The sequence below is a fragment of the Struthio camelus genome, chromosome W (assembly GCF_040807025.1).
Source record: "Struthio camelus isolate bStrCam1 chromosome W, bStrCam1.hap1, whole genome shotgun sequence".
Classification (NCBI taxonomy): domain Eukaryota; kingdom Metazoa; phylum Chordata; class Aves; order Struthioniformes; family Struthionidae; genus Struthio; species Struthio camelus.
The window spans coordinates 31,715,714-31,732,888 of record NC_090981.1 but is presented as its reverse complement, the minus strand read 5'-3'; the positions used below and the strand labels follow the sequence as shown (position 1 = coordinate 31,732,888).

The 17,175-nt window shown below is 37.8% G+C and overlaps 1 protein-coding gene across 1 annotated transcript in view; it reads right to left on the bottom strand.

The window, feature by feature from the left end:
- The window catches only part of LOC104140156 (uncharacterized), a 99,184-nt gene extending 85,820 nt beyond the window's left edge, over window positions 1–13,364 (bottom strand). The window contains exons 1-3 of the mRNA XM_068926371.1: window positions 13,230–13,364; window positions 7,335–7,511; window positions 5,082–5,246 (exon numbers count right to left, since the gene is read on the bottom strand). Of these exons, the coding sequence (XP_068782472.1) occupies window positions 5,082–5,246; window positions 7,335–7,511; window positions 13,230–13,364 (477 nt within the window). The remainder of the gene's footprint in view (window positions 1–5,081; window positions 5,247–7,334; window positions 7,512–13,229) is intronic.
- Window positions 13,365–17,175: the final 3,811 nt, after the last annotated feature.

Below are 17,175 nucleotides of genomic sequence, written 5' to 3'. Positions count from 1 at the left end.
CACTGGCAAATGAGTAATTCATACATTTTTGTTAACTAGCATTGCAAGTGCCAAACAACACATATGTCTGATTATTTTCATCATCTCCAGTTCACATCAACAAAACCTCCTTCATTTCCAGGAGTAATCCTCCAACTCTGTAAGGCATTAGGCAAACTGCAGGGTTTATCTCAACAGAGGCTGGGCCACCAAAGCCAGTCACACAAATACTCTAGAAGGGACTGAATCAGAAGCCAGATGTAGCTGGAAACATTTTGATTCAAACTGCTGGTTGATGTGGCCCCCAAAGGGGTGGGATTCAAGAAGATCTGGCCAGAGGTGTGTCAGCAACGGGGGCATATCGGCCACAGCAGGAGCACACACGCAGGCAGGGCAGCAATAGCACACACAGATAGCAACATTTTATTTTTATTGCTCTGGTAAAAATTAGGAACAGATGAAACACAACTGTTTTGGTTTCTGCTTCAAATGGACCCAAGCTGACAACCTTCAGTATTATTGCAGGCTATGTAATTTAAAAGAGAGTTATGAATCCTGCAGGCAACACCATAAATGCACAGTTGGGTAGTACTACAGGCTTTCTAAAAGGTAATAAGTATCAAGAAGAAGCTATATACGTGCTTTTAAGGTTCAGTATCTAAGTCTAATTACTACCCGCCCCCCAAGAATGCCCTTCTTCAAGAAGATCAGCAAAGAGTTTGCTTTGCTTTTTCAATCTGTTTATAAATAAAAATGATGATGAGGTAATTCCCTTCTCCAAGTTGCTTTGCCAAGTGAGACTTTTACACCAGGATAGATGCGGAGGAGGGGACATTGCAGGCAGTTGATTAATTGTATTGGTAACTGGAGTCAAGTAATTAAGTGGGCATTAGAATCCCATTACTCTCCTTAATTAAACTAGGAAAACTGAAATACCATACAATGCATAATGTGAAATAGACCGTAATAAAACTGCTAAGACTTGTTTTTCAGGTATTAATATGTAGTTTTGTAGAATAAATGGTGGGCTTTTCTTTCCTGATTATTAAAATGTTATATGCTTTCTTAAAGACTGACAAACAGGATGTTTGTTCTATCCAACACAAAACCTGATTATATGGAAAGGCCAATATTTTTCTAAAAAAGAAAACTAAAATATTAATTGTCATGCATAAAAATAAGGATTACAAAGTATTTATATTTACACAAACTAGTTTGTAGAAGCACTAGGTATTAGGGAAAGGTGGCTTTTAAAGGCCTCATGAATGAATATTCAGAAATAACTGAGATCAGTATAAGAATATATCTATTTCAATCATGATCACAAAAGTCCAAAACAATATACAAGAAGTCACCAACTGAAATCCTATGAGTAGCTAGAGAAAGCTCACATGTTGCTTATCACTGTGTCTTGAAAAACAGATCTGCAAAGAGGTGGTCTCAGATTTATAACAAATTTGTAAAGATACATATATTCTGCCACTTTTTTTTTTTTCTAACTGAGGTTCGTAGTCATTAATGTCTTTTAGCTGTTCATTCCTTTTTATACAGCCACTGAGAAAGTGAGAACATCTGACAGAAATTAAAGCTGCCCAAATTCTAATTTGGAAGTAAGAGATCAAAAAACACTGCCTTCAGCTTGATAAGACTCTCGCTCATTCAGTCAATTTTAGACACACTCTAATAGATTCCTTATTTTAAACTATTTATACTCCTCAAGCCTATAGAACCTTGAGGAATATTTCTTGATTGAAAGTACTTCTGTCATGTTCTACAGATGATATCATACGGATCCACCTACAACATCCGTAATAGCTTGTGCTTTAGACAAAATCTGAGCAAAAGTTTTCCTTTTACATTTATCCTCCTAATCCATGACATCCTAACTGCTCCCTCTAATAGGGAAATCTAGTGGCTTGCAGATGCATGTCTCAATACTGGTCAGAACAGATTGCCTCATTTTCAATGTGTGATTGAAAGAAAAAAAAAAAAAACTAAAAGTCCAAAGCTCTGTTTGTAAAAGAGCCTTATTCTCTCTGTAGTTATACTGAGAAATTCCAAAATGTGAATAGTTGTGTCTAAGAATTTCCAGTAACTGAACAATGAGAAAATTACATATTTAAGCAGCTCTGCTGATTATTATGTTGGTATTTTATTTAATTGGTTAGTGTCCTATACATAAAAGAGCTGCATATACTCTGCTGATATCAAGATTTTTTTTAATAGTGCAACTCACTCATCCTAATATAGATCTTTCAGATGGTTAAAATGAATCTCTCTCCAGAGGTCTCTCTGCCTTTCTCTCATGCAACTATGCAGGGTGCCTACAACAGTAGCTTAAGTTACAGTCTACTTTGGACCTTAATGAGATTAGACTGAAGTCATTAGCTTAGCAATGTTAAGCAAAGTGAATTCCACCCTTGTGAACAAGGAGCATAGATGATATCTATTGCTGAAAGACCAAATTCAAGGAAGCAGCAATTTGGAAAAGATTTATAGATCACAGTGGACAAGCAACTCATCTCTTAGTACTGTGCTCTAGCATAGTTGGCTAAGGCATTCTCCAGCGATATAGACAGAGCAGGTTTTACATCTGTATATCACCTTGATGACACAAATACTGGAAAACTGTCAATTCTGGTGTTCATACTTTCAAAAGAATGTTGAAAAATTGGAAAGGGTGTAAAAAGAGTTACAAAAATGATTTGTGAGCTGGGAAAATGTCCTACAGTGAAAATCTTTAAACACTTAATATATTAAGCTTATGAAAGAGAAGATTGAGAGATGACTTGATAATAAATTGTAAGTGTCTTCAAGGACAGAAAATCTCTGATGCTTAACGGTATCTTCTCAACAAGAACTAATGGCTAGATATCGGAACCAGATACATTTGTACTGGAAGAAAAAAATTAGATCCTCTTTAGAAGCAAGGACCATTAACCTTTGGAAGAGTCCAGTGAAAGAAGCAATGGGTTGTTTGTTTCTAGACTTGTAATCTCCGGCTACAGTGTACATATTCCGTTATCAGTGTTTAGTTCCCTAGTACATTTAATAAGAAAGAACCTTTATCATAGTCCTTAATTCTTGTCACTTTCCCCTGAGGTTTTTCTTTCCTGTTGTGACTTTTTCACACTTCTGCTTTATATCAATTATTAGCCACTTCCTTCTTATTTCTGTTAATTGCTTTTATATTCTTAGTTGTTCCCTTCACTTCAGAATAGGTGTTTGGTCAAATTCACCCTCTACTCTATTTTCCCCCTTTTCTCCGCTACTCATATTAACAAATAAGTCCTTTCCCCAACTGCTGGATCCAGGAGAAACATTGTGACTTTCTTCTTCCAAAGCTCTCATCCAAATTTTCTTGGAAATCTGAGATGTTTTACCCTATTTCCATACATTTACACATATTATACATTTTCACATCACTTTCACAAGACTTATTAGATGACCTTATAATTTCATCAAATGGTGGTAGAGAATGTGACCTAGTAGAGGAAAGGCCCCTATGAAAGACTTCTAACTTTTCTTAGGCTAGCTAAAGTCATATATGGGACCAATGTGCTTACAAGATGTTTGTCACAACGAAGTCTCATTCTCCCTCCATTAAACTCCTGCAATGATTTGATCTCCTGTTCTGTGTCCACCATTCCCTTTCTCCCCGGACCACGAAGCAGTCCTCACAAGCTCCCCAGCAACTGATGTGGGGCCTGCTTTCTCTTCCCTAGATTTCCTGTTCCCTAAATCTTCCATCGGAATAAGCTGTTCCCCTGTCACCTTCTTTAAACTACGTACATTTAGCCTAGCAAAGCCTGCCCACGGAAGTTGTTTTTACCTCAATTCCATGGAAATGTCCATTCATCTGACTCTCCCAAAACCTAATCCCTTCTTTCCATCCTTCCTCTATCTTTATAAACCAGACCACCCTCTCCAGCTTTTCCTCACCTTACCCATGTCCCCACTTTACAAAGAGGCCTCCTAGGCACTTCTACTGGGGATGAGAAGGGATAAAGAGGTGTAGTATATTGGCGGTTCCACAGAGAGTGGGTGGCAAGACTGCATTCTGAAGGCTGCAGGGACTTTGAATAGAGTCAGCCAGAGGATGACCAGAGTTCTCTGACTCTTTCCATCCCCACTGTAGCTAGGGGACAAATCGTGCTCCTTAAAAAGATTTATGGCTCTGGAGAAAAGAGACAGTGAGTTTTTGGTGAATGAGAGGATTCTTGTCTTGTTCAGTGACATGCGAGTACCCCTTATTGAAGGGAAGCAAAAAAGGCAAGGGCTGAAATGCAGATTAATATTCAGCAGCTTGCTGTTTCCACAACCCTTCTCCCCCCTTCAGGGGAGGAGAAGATACTGTTGTATTGCAGAGGGAATGGGACAGCTGGTAATATTTCAGTGCTTCAGGATAATGCCAAAGCATGAATGCAGACACTTTCTTTGGACCTAGCCTCCCACAATTTTGCAGCTTGGGAGGGAAGACCTATTTAATTTCTTCCCCCTCCTCTTCCTCTCTGGTAAGTGGCATTGTAGGCATGAGTGGCAGGGAGGATCCTCCCCTTCTTGTAGCAACGAGACATCTAATAATAACATTGCTAAAGAGCAGGGACTGTGGCATTAAGTCTTCACAGGAGTCATTTGGTTAATTCATTTTAGATATCATTCCCACCCTATTTGCTATGCATCCTTCCTGTGTGGGGGAAATTAGTCTCTGGCTTTCCTGCAAGAGACTTATACTAGTAGCTGGAGGAAATATGGCAAACTTTAACCAGGTCAGTGAGATCTTTCAGTGCAGAAAAGTGTAGGCCCCTGTTCTCCTACCAGTGGCCTAAAGCACTGGGTGACTGAGTTTCTGCCAGGTGACTTGATGTACCTAAGCCTGAGAAAGGTGGCTGATACAAAAACTTGGTAAAAAAAAAAAGTATGTTCCAGTATTAGCTTTGGTAAATCAATGAGTTTTCATTAGCAGAGGTCCACTTTCCCCTGGGCTTTGAGACACCACAAGTGCCCTGGGCAGTGATTTTAATCCTGCACTGAGTTGTGGTTCATATAAGCAACATATCACTGGACCTGATAAGGAGTGACAGCTACCACAGAAGAGTTACCTGAGACATACTCAGGGAGTGCGCGGATCCCAGCATCTGGTCCTCTCCCTTTTCTAGCAGGGCTTCAGTTTTCTGTGACCACGATCCTGATGAACGTTTAGAGGAAATAAATGGAAATGTTTTGGCCATGGCTGCAAGCAGGTCTCCAAGTGTCATGAACTGTTCCTGTGAAAGAAGGAGACAGGGAAAGGCACAATCTATATTCAAAGTCATCTATATGCTTTCACGGTTCAGAGCTTGAGTTTCTGTACAGCAGGAGGATGCAAGAGAATGGGTTATTGTAACTGACGGGTGATATACCACTGTCATGCTTCTTTCACATATACTGGTGGTACACAATGGTTGTAGTCACTATGTGCTGTCTCCAGTGGCTTCAGAGTAATTGGTAATGCCCCTATTGAAGAGCTTCTCCTCGATTTGCCAGCCTCTTACATGGATCTGGAAGGTTTTGAAAACACCGAGTTATATTTTTAAATTCTGATTACCTTTTGTAAGTATAGTTTTAATTAACTATTTAGTTATCTAATGAATTCATTTTAGATATCATTCCCACCTTATTTGCTATGCATCTTTATTTTCCATACTACCGTCACCTTATTTATGCTTTTCTCATGAAATTTGAGGACAATTTTAACAAATACTGATGACAGAATTTCTGTATGGGTTTTCTCCAGTTTCCACTATAAAAGGAAGCATCATTATTTACTACCAAGCAATGCCACTGAAGTTGATTACCATAGTGTGTCTACCAGTCTCCAATCATCTTGTTTTCTAATCTTTCCCTGAAACACTGTAAAATAATACTGCACTCGCACATCTAATGGGTATAATCCATCAGAATACGCATAATGGAAAATTAAATAAAGTGTACTCCTCAAACTCCTCTTTTTAAAGCCTAGTTACTTTCACAGCCTAGCAAATTCTATAAAGAGAAAAAAGAGTTGCGCTTCCTTTGAAATATCTCCTGGAAGGAGCCACTGCTGAATGCTAAATCCATTAGCAGAGGGCTAGATCTGTGTTTACAGAAACTGCTTCATAACGTTTAGGAAAAGATAAGGAAACAGAGTTTCAGCTGGATATGATTAAGTAAAGTGGAGAGAAGACTAGGAAAAAGTAAAGCGTGTTCTTTCTAGGCAATATCATGAAACAGTATTTTTACTGTATTGATATGAAGAAATCACTTTTCTTAGTGCTTATGCATACAGTAATTTTCAAAGATTTGAACCAGTATCAGTAGTAAAACGGTTTTCACTGTTTGTAGTACAAATATAAGCTCTGGAAGAGAGGGGGTTCAACTCTAAATTCAAGGTCAGAGGACAAAGTGCAGCGCTAACCACACACTTCACTCCAAGAAAAGCAGAAAAGGCAACACCTCTTTTCTCTAGTTTGAGAGCTCCAGACAATGCTCCTCAAACGCTTCCTTATCCTCTTGCCCTCTGCTTCACCTGCCACTCCTAAGCCTCATATTAAACAAATGCCAGGACTGGACCCTCAGTTTATATCAACTGATTTATTAACTTCAGTGATTTATATGGTACAAGAGGCTGGCCTTACAGCTTGAATGGTTCATAGTAAAGACTAACCAACCTTTGCAAAAGAAGAAGGAAAAATGGCAATGATATTGAACTTAAAAATATACAACAACTCTGTTTGGCTTTCATTTTGTATCTGTTCCAGATAGTATTTTTAATCCTTGTCTTTCTCTAGATAGCTACTGCAGCTAAACAGCAGTAGTGCAGAAGTTTGATATTAACTTGTTCTCTGGCAAGAGACAGACTTTTCAGGGGACATCGTATGAGTAAGGGCTGTAGGGTTTGTCCCAAAATTTGAGATCTTCAGCATGTTTATTATAAACATGCTATCCTGATCAATACTCATCAATTTTTTTTTTAATCTCTCTTCAGAGGGAGACAGATGCTTAACCTTTGTTATTTTTTCCCCATATATCTTCATAAGCATACCACCTGTGCAGTTCTCAGCCCTTATTGTTCATCTCTAACACGGCTTTGGCTGCTCAGAGTTCACTTCCTCCCCCTTACCTGCTCCTCACCAAACAAACGCAACAGGACACATCAATTCTCCCATACCTCTTCCCATACCTCTTTACAAATAAAGCATGGACTCTGCTCGATTCCCATCGGATTTCTGTGCATGCTGCTGCAACAAAACCTGACTGCATTTGTCACCTTTCCCCAAGTCTCGCTGTAAAGAATACATCCACAAAACATTACTCATTTTGCTTCTCCTCCTAACCTTTTCGGAGGGTGCTTGCTGACATATGGGATGCCATCTGCCGGCACAAGCGTGGATGTACACTTCAGGACAAAGTCCTGCTCTGAACAAAGCTGGCGGGAGAGCAGTAGCATCACATCGCAACGGCCTGATCAGCCATTGACTGCAGAAATGACCAGCAGGTGAGAGGCTGAATTGCTAAGGAAATGAAAAAAATAAAAAGCAAATGAAATGGAAATTAAAATAAAAAATACAATCTCTCTCAGATTATATAGTAAGTATATTTTAAATAGAATGATTCTGTTTTTCACCTTTTTTCTATCTCCTAAAAATGTTTGCAAGCTTTGAATTTCACCCATCCTATCTCTTTCTTATTTTTACTTTATGTGTTTTCCGATTTCAAAATTTTCATTTATGCCCCTCTTCACTCCTTTAAATATTTTCCTTCACATCTTTTCATTTTTAGCCTTTAATTTTTCTCCAAGTTAGTGTCTTCTCCCCTTTCCATCCTTGTTTAACTTTATCCTGAGCTCATTCTGTCTTACTCCTCTTTCCTTATTTGTTTGATGTCTGGCTTATGTCTTAATGCCCTTATTGATCATTTGCTTCATCTTTTTCCCGGGACTGAAGCGACTTAGGGGTGTTGACCTTCACCAAATGATTTGTCTGTTGTCACTCTCCTTCCCATATTCCATAAACGTTGCTCACTGCTCCTCTCTGCTTTCAAATTAAGATCATCCCTTAATTTCACACCCTATACTAGCCGCACAGACAATCCAGTTCTGATACCTCCCAGAACCTAATAAATGATTAAAAGGAGTACTCGCAGCTCTACCTTTACGAATGAGATAAGGACTTTTAGTGAACGTTGACTTTTGTGTGGAAAATGAAGAGAAAATCCACTAAATCTATGACTGCACAGAGTTTTGGTAAACTGAAATTTCTGCTGTAAGTCTGCTGTTGTCTAGGCATTTTTTCATTCCTTAATGCAACCTCTACCTGCAGTAGAATATTATTAGAGTCAACAAATCCGGCATTTACTTTGCTACCATTATGACATAGAAAAAACAATACATTTTAGCTGTCAACAGACAAATCTATAAATGCTAATTTTGCTGATTTTCTGAAAAGATACATCAATGTAGAACAAAATTTAACTGTCATCAGCTGACATTTTCTCATTCTTTCTCCTTTTTTTTCAGGCCAGTTGCTTGAGATACAATGTAAGCATCAAAACTGAGAAGAAAATGCTATCGCTCATCTTCTAGAATATTAAAATAATTAAAAAGTAGGTTAAGCCAGAAAATGAGACTAGATGGAATCATCACAAAAACAGAGTAAAAATCATATTTTCCAAATATGACATGTTTTGCTTTGAAACTTTTTCAGGTACCAAATGACATTTTACCAATGTCTCCACTTGAAACTACTGGATGCTGATGAGTTAAATAACTGGTTTTGGCTCACAGAGCTCATGCATTGTGAGGGATTATTCATACGCTGTCATTTAGTTTGTGAAGTATGAAATATCTCCATGTGGCATGTACTAAGAATAATATAGCTTAGATGACATAGATTTGTCTTGCTCATTTGATAGAATTCTAAAAAGGTTGACTTTATGTCGTTTGTACTGAATTTCTTATGAGCGCTTCCTTCTGTAGAATAATTTACAGTATCGCCTGACATTTCAAACTCCTCTGATTGAAATACTTCAGGTCCCTCCCTTCTCCTTAAATGAGATACATGATGAAAAACCTGGACAATAAAAGCCTTAGCTCTTCTGCGGGGCCCTGGCTCTGTAGCTTTCTCCGTCTGTCCCAGCTACAGGACGTCTGCAGATGATCACATCTATTGCCTTCTTCCGCTGATCGTGACTTCCCAAATACAGGTAACTCCAGCCTAGCTATCCTACTGCTTTAGGGATTGGGGTCGCATGCATTGCGGATCCCAGTTTGGCCTATGAAAATAAACACATGCCGTTCAAGCAGTCAAAGCAACTAGTTCTAATAACCTACAGGAAAGCCAGAGTTCTGGAGTGGAAATCTTAATAGAGTAAATATCCTAGTTTTATACAAAATAAGCATAGTTTTATATGAAAGCTGATATTAGAATCTTATGGAATATATTCAGAAGTAAAGCAATTGATAAACACGACCAAAACTTACCGAGTTTATTAAATCTTCAACTCAGATTTAGGTTGCCCTTTTTTTTTTTTTTTTTTTTTTGCTTTAGTACTATAGCTCATGTACCCTCTGGGTGAGCTCTGATTTATTTACAGTTGTATTTTTATTATCTACTTCAGCAGTAATGATTTCAGTAACCCAGCGAATGATCTGATCCTTGCTTGAAAAAAACTGGCAAACCGTATACACACATTCTAAGTTTAAATATAAACCTTTTTTTGAACAAGTCTTCTGATTTATCTTTTGGAAATATCTATTTCAAGCCCCAAAACACTGGGTAGGCCAGTCCAGTTTAACTCAGAAGAAAAGACAAATAATAACACAAACATCTGAAGGCTGGAACTAACTCAGCTGTTGCTTTATGACTCTTTTTTTTTTTTTTTTTTTTTTTTTTTTTTCAAAATTCATCTCTTAACTATATCCCAACTCCCAATTATTTTGCATTCTATATAAGTTTAAAAAGTGGTGCATAGAGGACCTAAGAAAAAAAAAAGATGTTCTGTAAAATAGGTATCCTTCTGCTCAGTTTTTCACTACAGCAGACAGCAAAGTCACCATAAATAATACTGCAACTTGGAGAAGAATTTGGCCAAGTGCAGTTTTACAGCATATTGAGGAATTTCCATTAAGACTTCTAAATCAATAAACAAACCATGGCAAGAAAATATTATTTAAAAAAAAAAAGGAAATCATGGAAATACAAACCAAAAATATTAATGTAGAAAGCATGCTGGATAACTTTTAAGGACTGCAAAAATAAAACTATTAGAATAGATTGAAACATATTCTTTGATGCACCTAGAGAACACAAGCTGTATTGGTGGTTAAGGGAAAGGCCCTTTGGAAAACAAATCTACCTTCATTTGAAAAAAAGAAAAAAGAAGAAAAAAGAAGAAAAAAGAACACTTTAATCCTTTGGTCAGTAATATAAATCTTGTTCATAAATATTAAACCATAGGCCAAGAAAATGAGACATGCTGAAGTGTTTCTGAAACAAAGAAGCTATGCCTGTGCTGGAAGAAGTGATTTGCAACTATCATGAAGCTAAACTGTTTTGTTGTAGGATTTGTAAATAGAGGCCATAATTTTCAAGCCTGAGAGTCAAAATTTTAAGTATTTACGTGCTTTTATTTTATCAGACTGTACATTTATATCCATAAATAAAAGAGAGGATCCACTTAAAGTATTAATTTTTGTGTTTTTCAGTTTCTCTCTGCAATCCCAATGTTTATAAGCCAACTTTTCTTCTTAAAATGAAAGCTGAGATTATTAACCACATGTCCTAGGGATTTGGGATTTAAAAAAAAAAAAAAACTCTACCCCTGAGCCTTGCTCAAGTTTGTGATAGAAATATGAAACTAAGCTGAAGGGTAGATATTTAAGGCCAGCATATGGTTTTAAACAATTCAGTCCTGGGTCCTAGTCCAGGGAGTCTTTTCTTCCTACCTTCTACAATAAAACTAAATTAACAAGTTACAGGCTTTGAATCAAACAACCTTCAGATAGAATGCTATACATGATAGCTGTCCACTCTGCTAAGAATATGCAACAATAAAATATCTTTATAAATTATTGCTAAGAATATGAACATCCTTGTAGTATCTTAGGGACTAGGATATGAAACCCCAAGGAAGCAAAAAGAGGAGGAAAAACAAGACATGCTCTGTATAGTGAAGTAAGTGAAGGACTCATTTCATAGGTTCAGTCATTTAGCATCTCTTGATTTATGAGGTGTTTGAATGTTAGATATTTCGCCTGGGTGTAAGCTTCCTGTCATAATAAAATATTGGCAGACTATGGTCAGAAATGTGGAGATAGCTGTGGGAACTTTCTCAAAAAGAATTTCTAGTGATTAACAAAGGTGATGAATGTGCATTTAAATAAAAGGATCACACAAAAAACAGAAAACAATGCCACTCAAGTATTTCTAATATTAATAAACAACATATGCTGATAGCAAATTGATGTTGTGGAGTTATTGCTCCACATTTAAGTCAAATATGTTAACTTATAAGGCAGATCAACAATGGATGTGAAGTTGCATTAAAATTGGCAAGTGCAATAACAAATTGAGGAATGACATTTAACTGAAATATTCTTTCCTGTAAACTCTTTACAGCCTAGGAAACAGGTTTTCCTAAACCAAGCCTTCCTAAACAGCAAATCCTTCTTTAAAATAGCTGATGAGAGCACTGAAGAATAAAACAGCATATCTCCCCTCACCACCTGAGGAAGTACATAACTTTTGTCAGCGAGCTGAACTCAAAAGAATACTATATTATATCTCTAAATGCCAGTCAATCAAAAGTGTTATCAAATCTGAATCTGACAGGACCTTTCTGCAAAGATACAAAATTAGAGCCATGCTGCCACTTTTAAAATTGACTAAACCTCTTCATGAAAATGTAAACATTCACATACTAAAAAAAGAATATAATAAAACAAAGAACAAAATCTAGGATCAGTAAAAAGGATCATTAGAAATGAAATTACAAAGCATGTTTCACTGTGCTTATAACTAGATATTACACAGCTATAATTACTAAGAAACATCTGTAGAAGAATAGATTGGCAGAAACTGGTGACTGTCACTAGCTGCAACTCAAAAGTAATGTTAATGAGGGTGTTATTCTCAAACTTTCAAAGCCATATAATCAGCAGCGAGTCTGGAAGTGTTCTTGAATCCATCTCATCACTCAGGATAGGATTATCCATGCCTGCCCCCCACACAAACCACTTTGCTTTTACTAAGATCAGCGCAACATGAAATTGTTTAAAACTATACCTGATAAAATCTTTCTAAAAACTGTCCATGTTTTATTTACTACTTCCTTTTATAACTGGGACCACAGATCAGCAGAGGTAGATGATTTCTGTTATAGTTATATCCGACTCCACACAAATTGCCTAACATGAGCTGCCCATTCAAAAGGGGAACACTTGCAAAAAACAGGCTGTGCTAGCTAGCTAGAAGCCAGCATGGCTCATGCTCTGGAAACCAGAAACTAGTCTCAGGACTCTAATGTCATAAGGTATCTGCATACTTGCCACAAAAATGGATAAGATATGAAGCTTTCTTTTAGAGAATGCCAAGATGTTACAAATAAAATGCCAAGGAAAATTAAATTGTAGGCTTTCTATCATTTTTCAGATGGATTAAATGCTTTCAGGCTGTGACCAGTAACTTCAAACTGCCCATTTCTGACTGCAAAAAGCAGACCTTGTGCCCTGAGAACCAGAACTATTTCAGTTATGTAAAGCAAGGAAGCCCTCCCTTCTAGATCGCACATTTTAGACCTTGGGCTTCTGTGCAAGCCCAGTACAGCCTGGCATCTGCTGCAATTCCCAGCTAAGCACCAAAATTCCATCTAAATCCCTGCTAAGCCTAGTCTAAAGATATCTAAAACTTGGATAACATAGAGCTCAAGTCAAATAATGAAGGAAGGAATTTGTAGCAAAAGCCATATTATAATAACAAAGCTGTCGCCTCAAAAGTAAGAATTTGCTTTCCAGGTTCCCTTGAATTTGAGAGAAGCTCAAACCATCTCATTTCCAACTGCAGAGAAGTCCCCTAATGTGCAAAAGGAACAGGTCACTCTCCAACTTTCTGCTTGAAACTGAGCTACTTTGCAGAAAGGCAGGCAAAAACCCTAGAGCTAAAAAGAGAATAAGCTAGAAGGAGCCTTTTCCTGGAAGAAGTGAGCCCAGCGACGAGCAGGAAGTTCTGTACTACCATTCTCTGCTCTGCTAATGCAGCAGTATTCCGTAATGCAGATCTGCATTGTATCACACCGATGTCCTCGTTCTCACTGAACGACCCTCTGGACTCTCGCTGGAGCCCTGCAGTCCCCCTGCCAGGGCCAGCCATCGACTTCTGTAACACGCAGCCTAAGAACATAGGTAACAAAGTCCCCGATTTTGCAAAGAAGGTCTTAAGGACAGGATCTTGGGTCTAGGAACAGGCTTATAAACACAGGGCAGTAAGAGCATTTCTTCATAGTAGGGCTTTAACGCATTTTTAAAAAGTGTTTCTGAAATATAATGAGTGTTTATAGGAAAGTTCAACGTCACAGGTCTAAAATTAATGTGGCTCAAACCATTCACCCTATGCAGTGCTGCAGTTCATTCTGATGACACGTGCTCCATTCTTTAGCGTGATGAACAATATACGTGGCAAGGCAAAAAGCCCATTTTAAAAGTCTCATCTTCACTCATAAATGTGGATTAAGGCCCTCCTAACATTTTATCAAGGTGAAGGACAACAGTATTATTCTACATTGTATTCCTGGGCAAAGCCGTCTTGCAGACGACAAGCATGGAATGTAATTCACTGGAGGCACAACTGGTTGCCGTTCCTCTCCAAGTGCATTTTCACAAATATTGAAGATGAAAAATGAAAAGCTATCCCCAGTTTTTGTAAGCTAGTAGTTCAGTTTCCTAAGGAAATGTATGTACTCTTTGCAAGATATTGATTTGCTTGCTGCAAGTCAGCATTATTTAAGAACTACATTTTCAAAAAAAATTCTTTGATCATCTTTGCACATGGAGAGAAATGCGCATACATAATGCGAGCCTTCCTGGTTTATACTACCTAACAAACAGGGCCAGGCAAGTTCTAATGGATATATCAAAGCCTTGATCCAATGCAAAAGCTCCTTCATTACTGGTTTTAAAAAGATATATAAGCAAAAGGAAGGTCACATTGTTTTCCTAATACTTCACTTTCTGTTCTCTACTACAGATCAACTTATTCTCTTCACAGTTTGCCTTAACCACATACTTTTTACCTTTAGAGAATCTATAAGGTTTTTTGTAGTAATAACATCATGATGACTATACAGTAAAGTTTGAATGTGCAATATAAATTATTTTCTTTTAATCTTCCACCAAAAAAGTAATCATCGCATTGATTTTATGGCAAAAATAAAGCACAGTGTAAGGGCAGAAATTTGCTTTACTTTAAGTTTAGAGCTTTCAAATAACATTGATTCTTCTGGATTGTGCCAGATTCCGCAATACTAAGAAAAGTGTTGTCTCTGATTTCTAGAAAAATCAATACAGTGAGAGGACAAATGCCTCTTCCCTCCTTTTCATTGTGCCAAAACATGGGTAAGAATGGAGCTGACTGATGGTAATTCAGCTCCTTGGAAAAAACCTTGCCCATTCCTCAGAAGCTACTACCACCACAATCGCTGCATATGATAACCTGCCACCTCGCTGCAAAACCAGCACCAACAGGCCACCATCTCCCATTAGCTCACCTCTCCTGGGCAGCTGCTGCAGTAGGAACAGTGGTCTGGCCATGTGAGCACTGGCATTCACATGCACGTCTGCAGGCCTGGCCTACAGGCACTGTGCTGGCACCTAAAGAGCCACTGGCGATTTCTATCTGGCTGTTCTTTTCTCCTTCTATACGGGGCTTGGGAACAGAAGAGGAATCTGATCCTGTGTTCCCCTTTAAGAAAGCATGGTGTCATTCTTATATGGGCCAAAAAAATCAAGCAAACAAAACTCAAAACCGTATACCTTCACCAAAACAAAATCCACTATTAGCCTGATTAAATATTACATAGCAGCTTCCCTGTAGTAAAAAATAATAGAAAAGCACACATATCCCTAGCAGAACACAGGGCAAACCTAAAACAAATGAGGATGACTATTTTAATTTCAACATCAGCGTTTACTATATACATTTGCTCAGTCGTAAAGAAATACCAAACTTTTGGATACGTGCTGGACGCTCATTGGAATTGTACAGTATCATAAAAGCTATCGCCAGCCTTTAAGCATGCTGCATTCTTCCGGGCTCTTTCACAGAAGAGTCCTTCCAAAATCCCTCCTCTCCCAGTTCTGTCACTGTATGGCAGGACCTGCAACTTGCTAAAGACCTCACAGACTTTAGCAGATGCCTGGGTTGATCCCTTCCATCCTGCGTTCCCAAGTAGCAGGCAGACCATAACACCTTCATGTCCTTTCTCCAGTGAACAATAGTTTTGGGGGAAGTGTTTATACATTCCTCTCTCTCCTACTCTCCACTTTGGTCTTACACAAATTGCAGCAAAACATACCCATGAGACTTAACTGTTGCTAAGGGAGCCACAGGACCATAAAATAATAGTCCCGTAGCCTGACTTTTCAGAGCTATAAAACACCTATCGGTCCCTTTGGGCTAATGTGAATCTGTGCTAACACTCACTAATATGTTGGGATGGGATGTGCAAGAATACTACCCTACTCTTTTCAGTGAGAATGACTATGATTTCTGATGATCATTTTTACCATAAACTCAGGCTTTACTAATCAAAAAACCAGAATTAAAAACAGATGATTTCAAGCATTCTCTGCAGCTGTGTTACATGTTCTCAGGGACAAGCAGCCACACAAAAAGAGGTTGGCCAACATTTATTACCCTAAATACTATTTTTGTTTGTTCTCTATGACTGACTTAACGGATCTAAAAACATGTGTGGATAGCTTTATGAGGACAGGAACAATTTTTCTATCTCAGTTTTCTCTGGCTTTCATAAACATCTTAATTTTATAAGACTTTTGTAAATTTAACCACTCATTTAAACAACTAAGAATGAATTTAGGCACCTAAACATAGGGACTTTAATTAATTCTAATGAACTTGTATGTGATTTTATAAATATACACAGATGTATGTGTAGAGGATGTGGGGGAGTTGTGAGAAGTTACATACAGTCATGAATAGAATAAATATTTTATGTTGCACATCAAATACTTTCTGTAAATCTTTTTTTAAAAAAATAACGTAGCTAGACTATAAAAACTACCATAATTTTGTGAGGAATAACTATCCTCTCTTGAGCAATTATGCATGCCTCCATAGTAAGGCATAAAATCTCATTAGTGTTCATAACTACAATGGCATGCCATGGACAAAAATTTTTATCTAATGACTTTTTATACCTTGAAGAATTAGGATCTACCCTCCCCCAATTTTTTTTTCTTACTGAATAAAGCTGCAGTTATTACTCCTAGTAGCCTACATTTACAAAGCAATTTGTCAATATAACACTCAACAATGGAGAGTTCAACAGATCAATTACAACTTAACAGGGAAATACTGCTCCTTCTCTATGTTAAATATGTTGCCTCTTAATTTCATTGACTGTCCCCTTACAGGAGAGGCATGCAGGACTATCTGCATCTGTCACAATACAGGTCTCTTCATCTCTTTCCATTCTCACAATTCTGTATATGAGACTCGGTATTGTTATACCACTCCACTCTCTCATACACATACACCATTATTTGTATTATCTGTTTTGTCCTACTTTTTTAGAACACGGATAACTCACACTTCAGGCGAGTTGATTTTAATCATCCTTAAATTGGCTATCAAATCTTAAACTAGCCTTTAAAACTCCTCTCAGCAGTAGAGGTAAAGACGAATGAGGCCCAGTCATTCTCTAGGGATGCCACAGATTGTTGTTAAAATAAATAGAATTAACGGCATTCTGTCTCCTCACTCATTCTGGAAAGAGCATAAATGAGTCTTCGACCAGACACCTAGCTATTAAGTGGCTAAAATAGGATCTCTCTCTTCTCCAACCTGTGACTAGAAAACAGTGAAATACTGCTGATAATACTTTGGTATTAGGATGCCCCAAACAAATGTAGAAGGATATTTGCTTTTAGAATACATTTTCCCC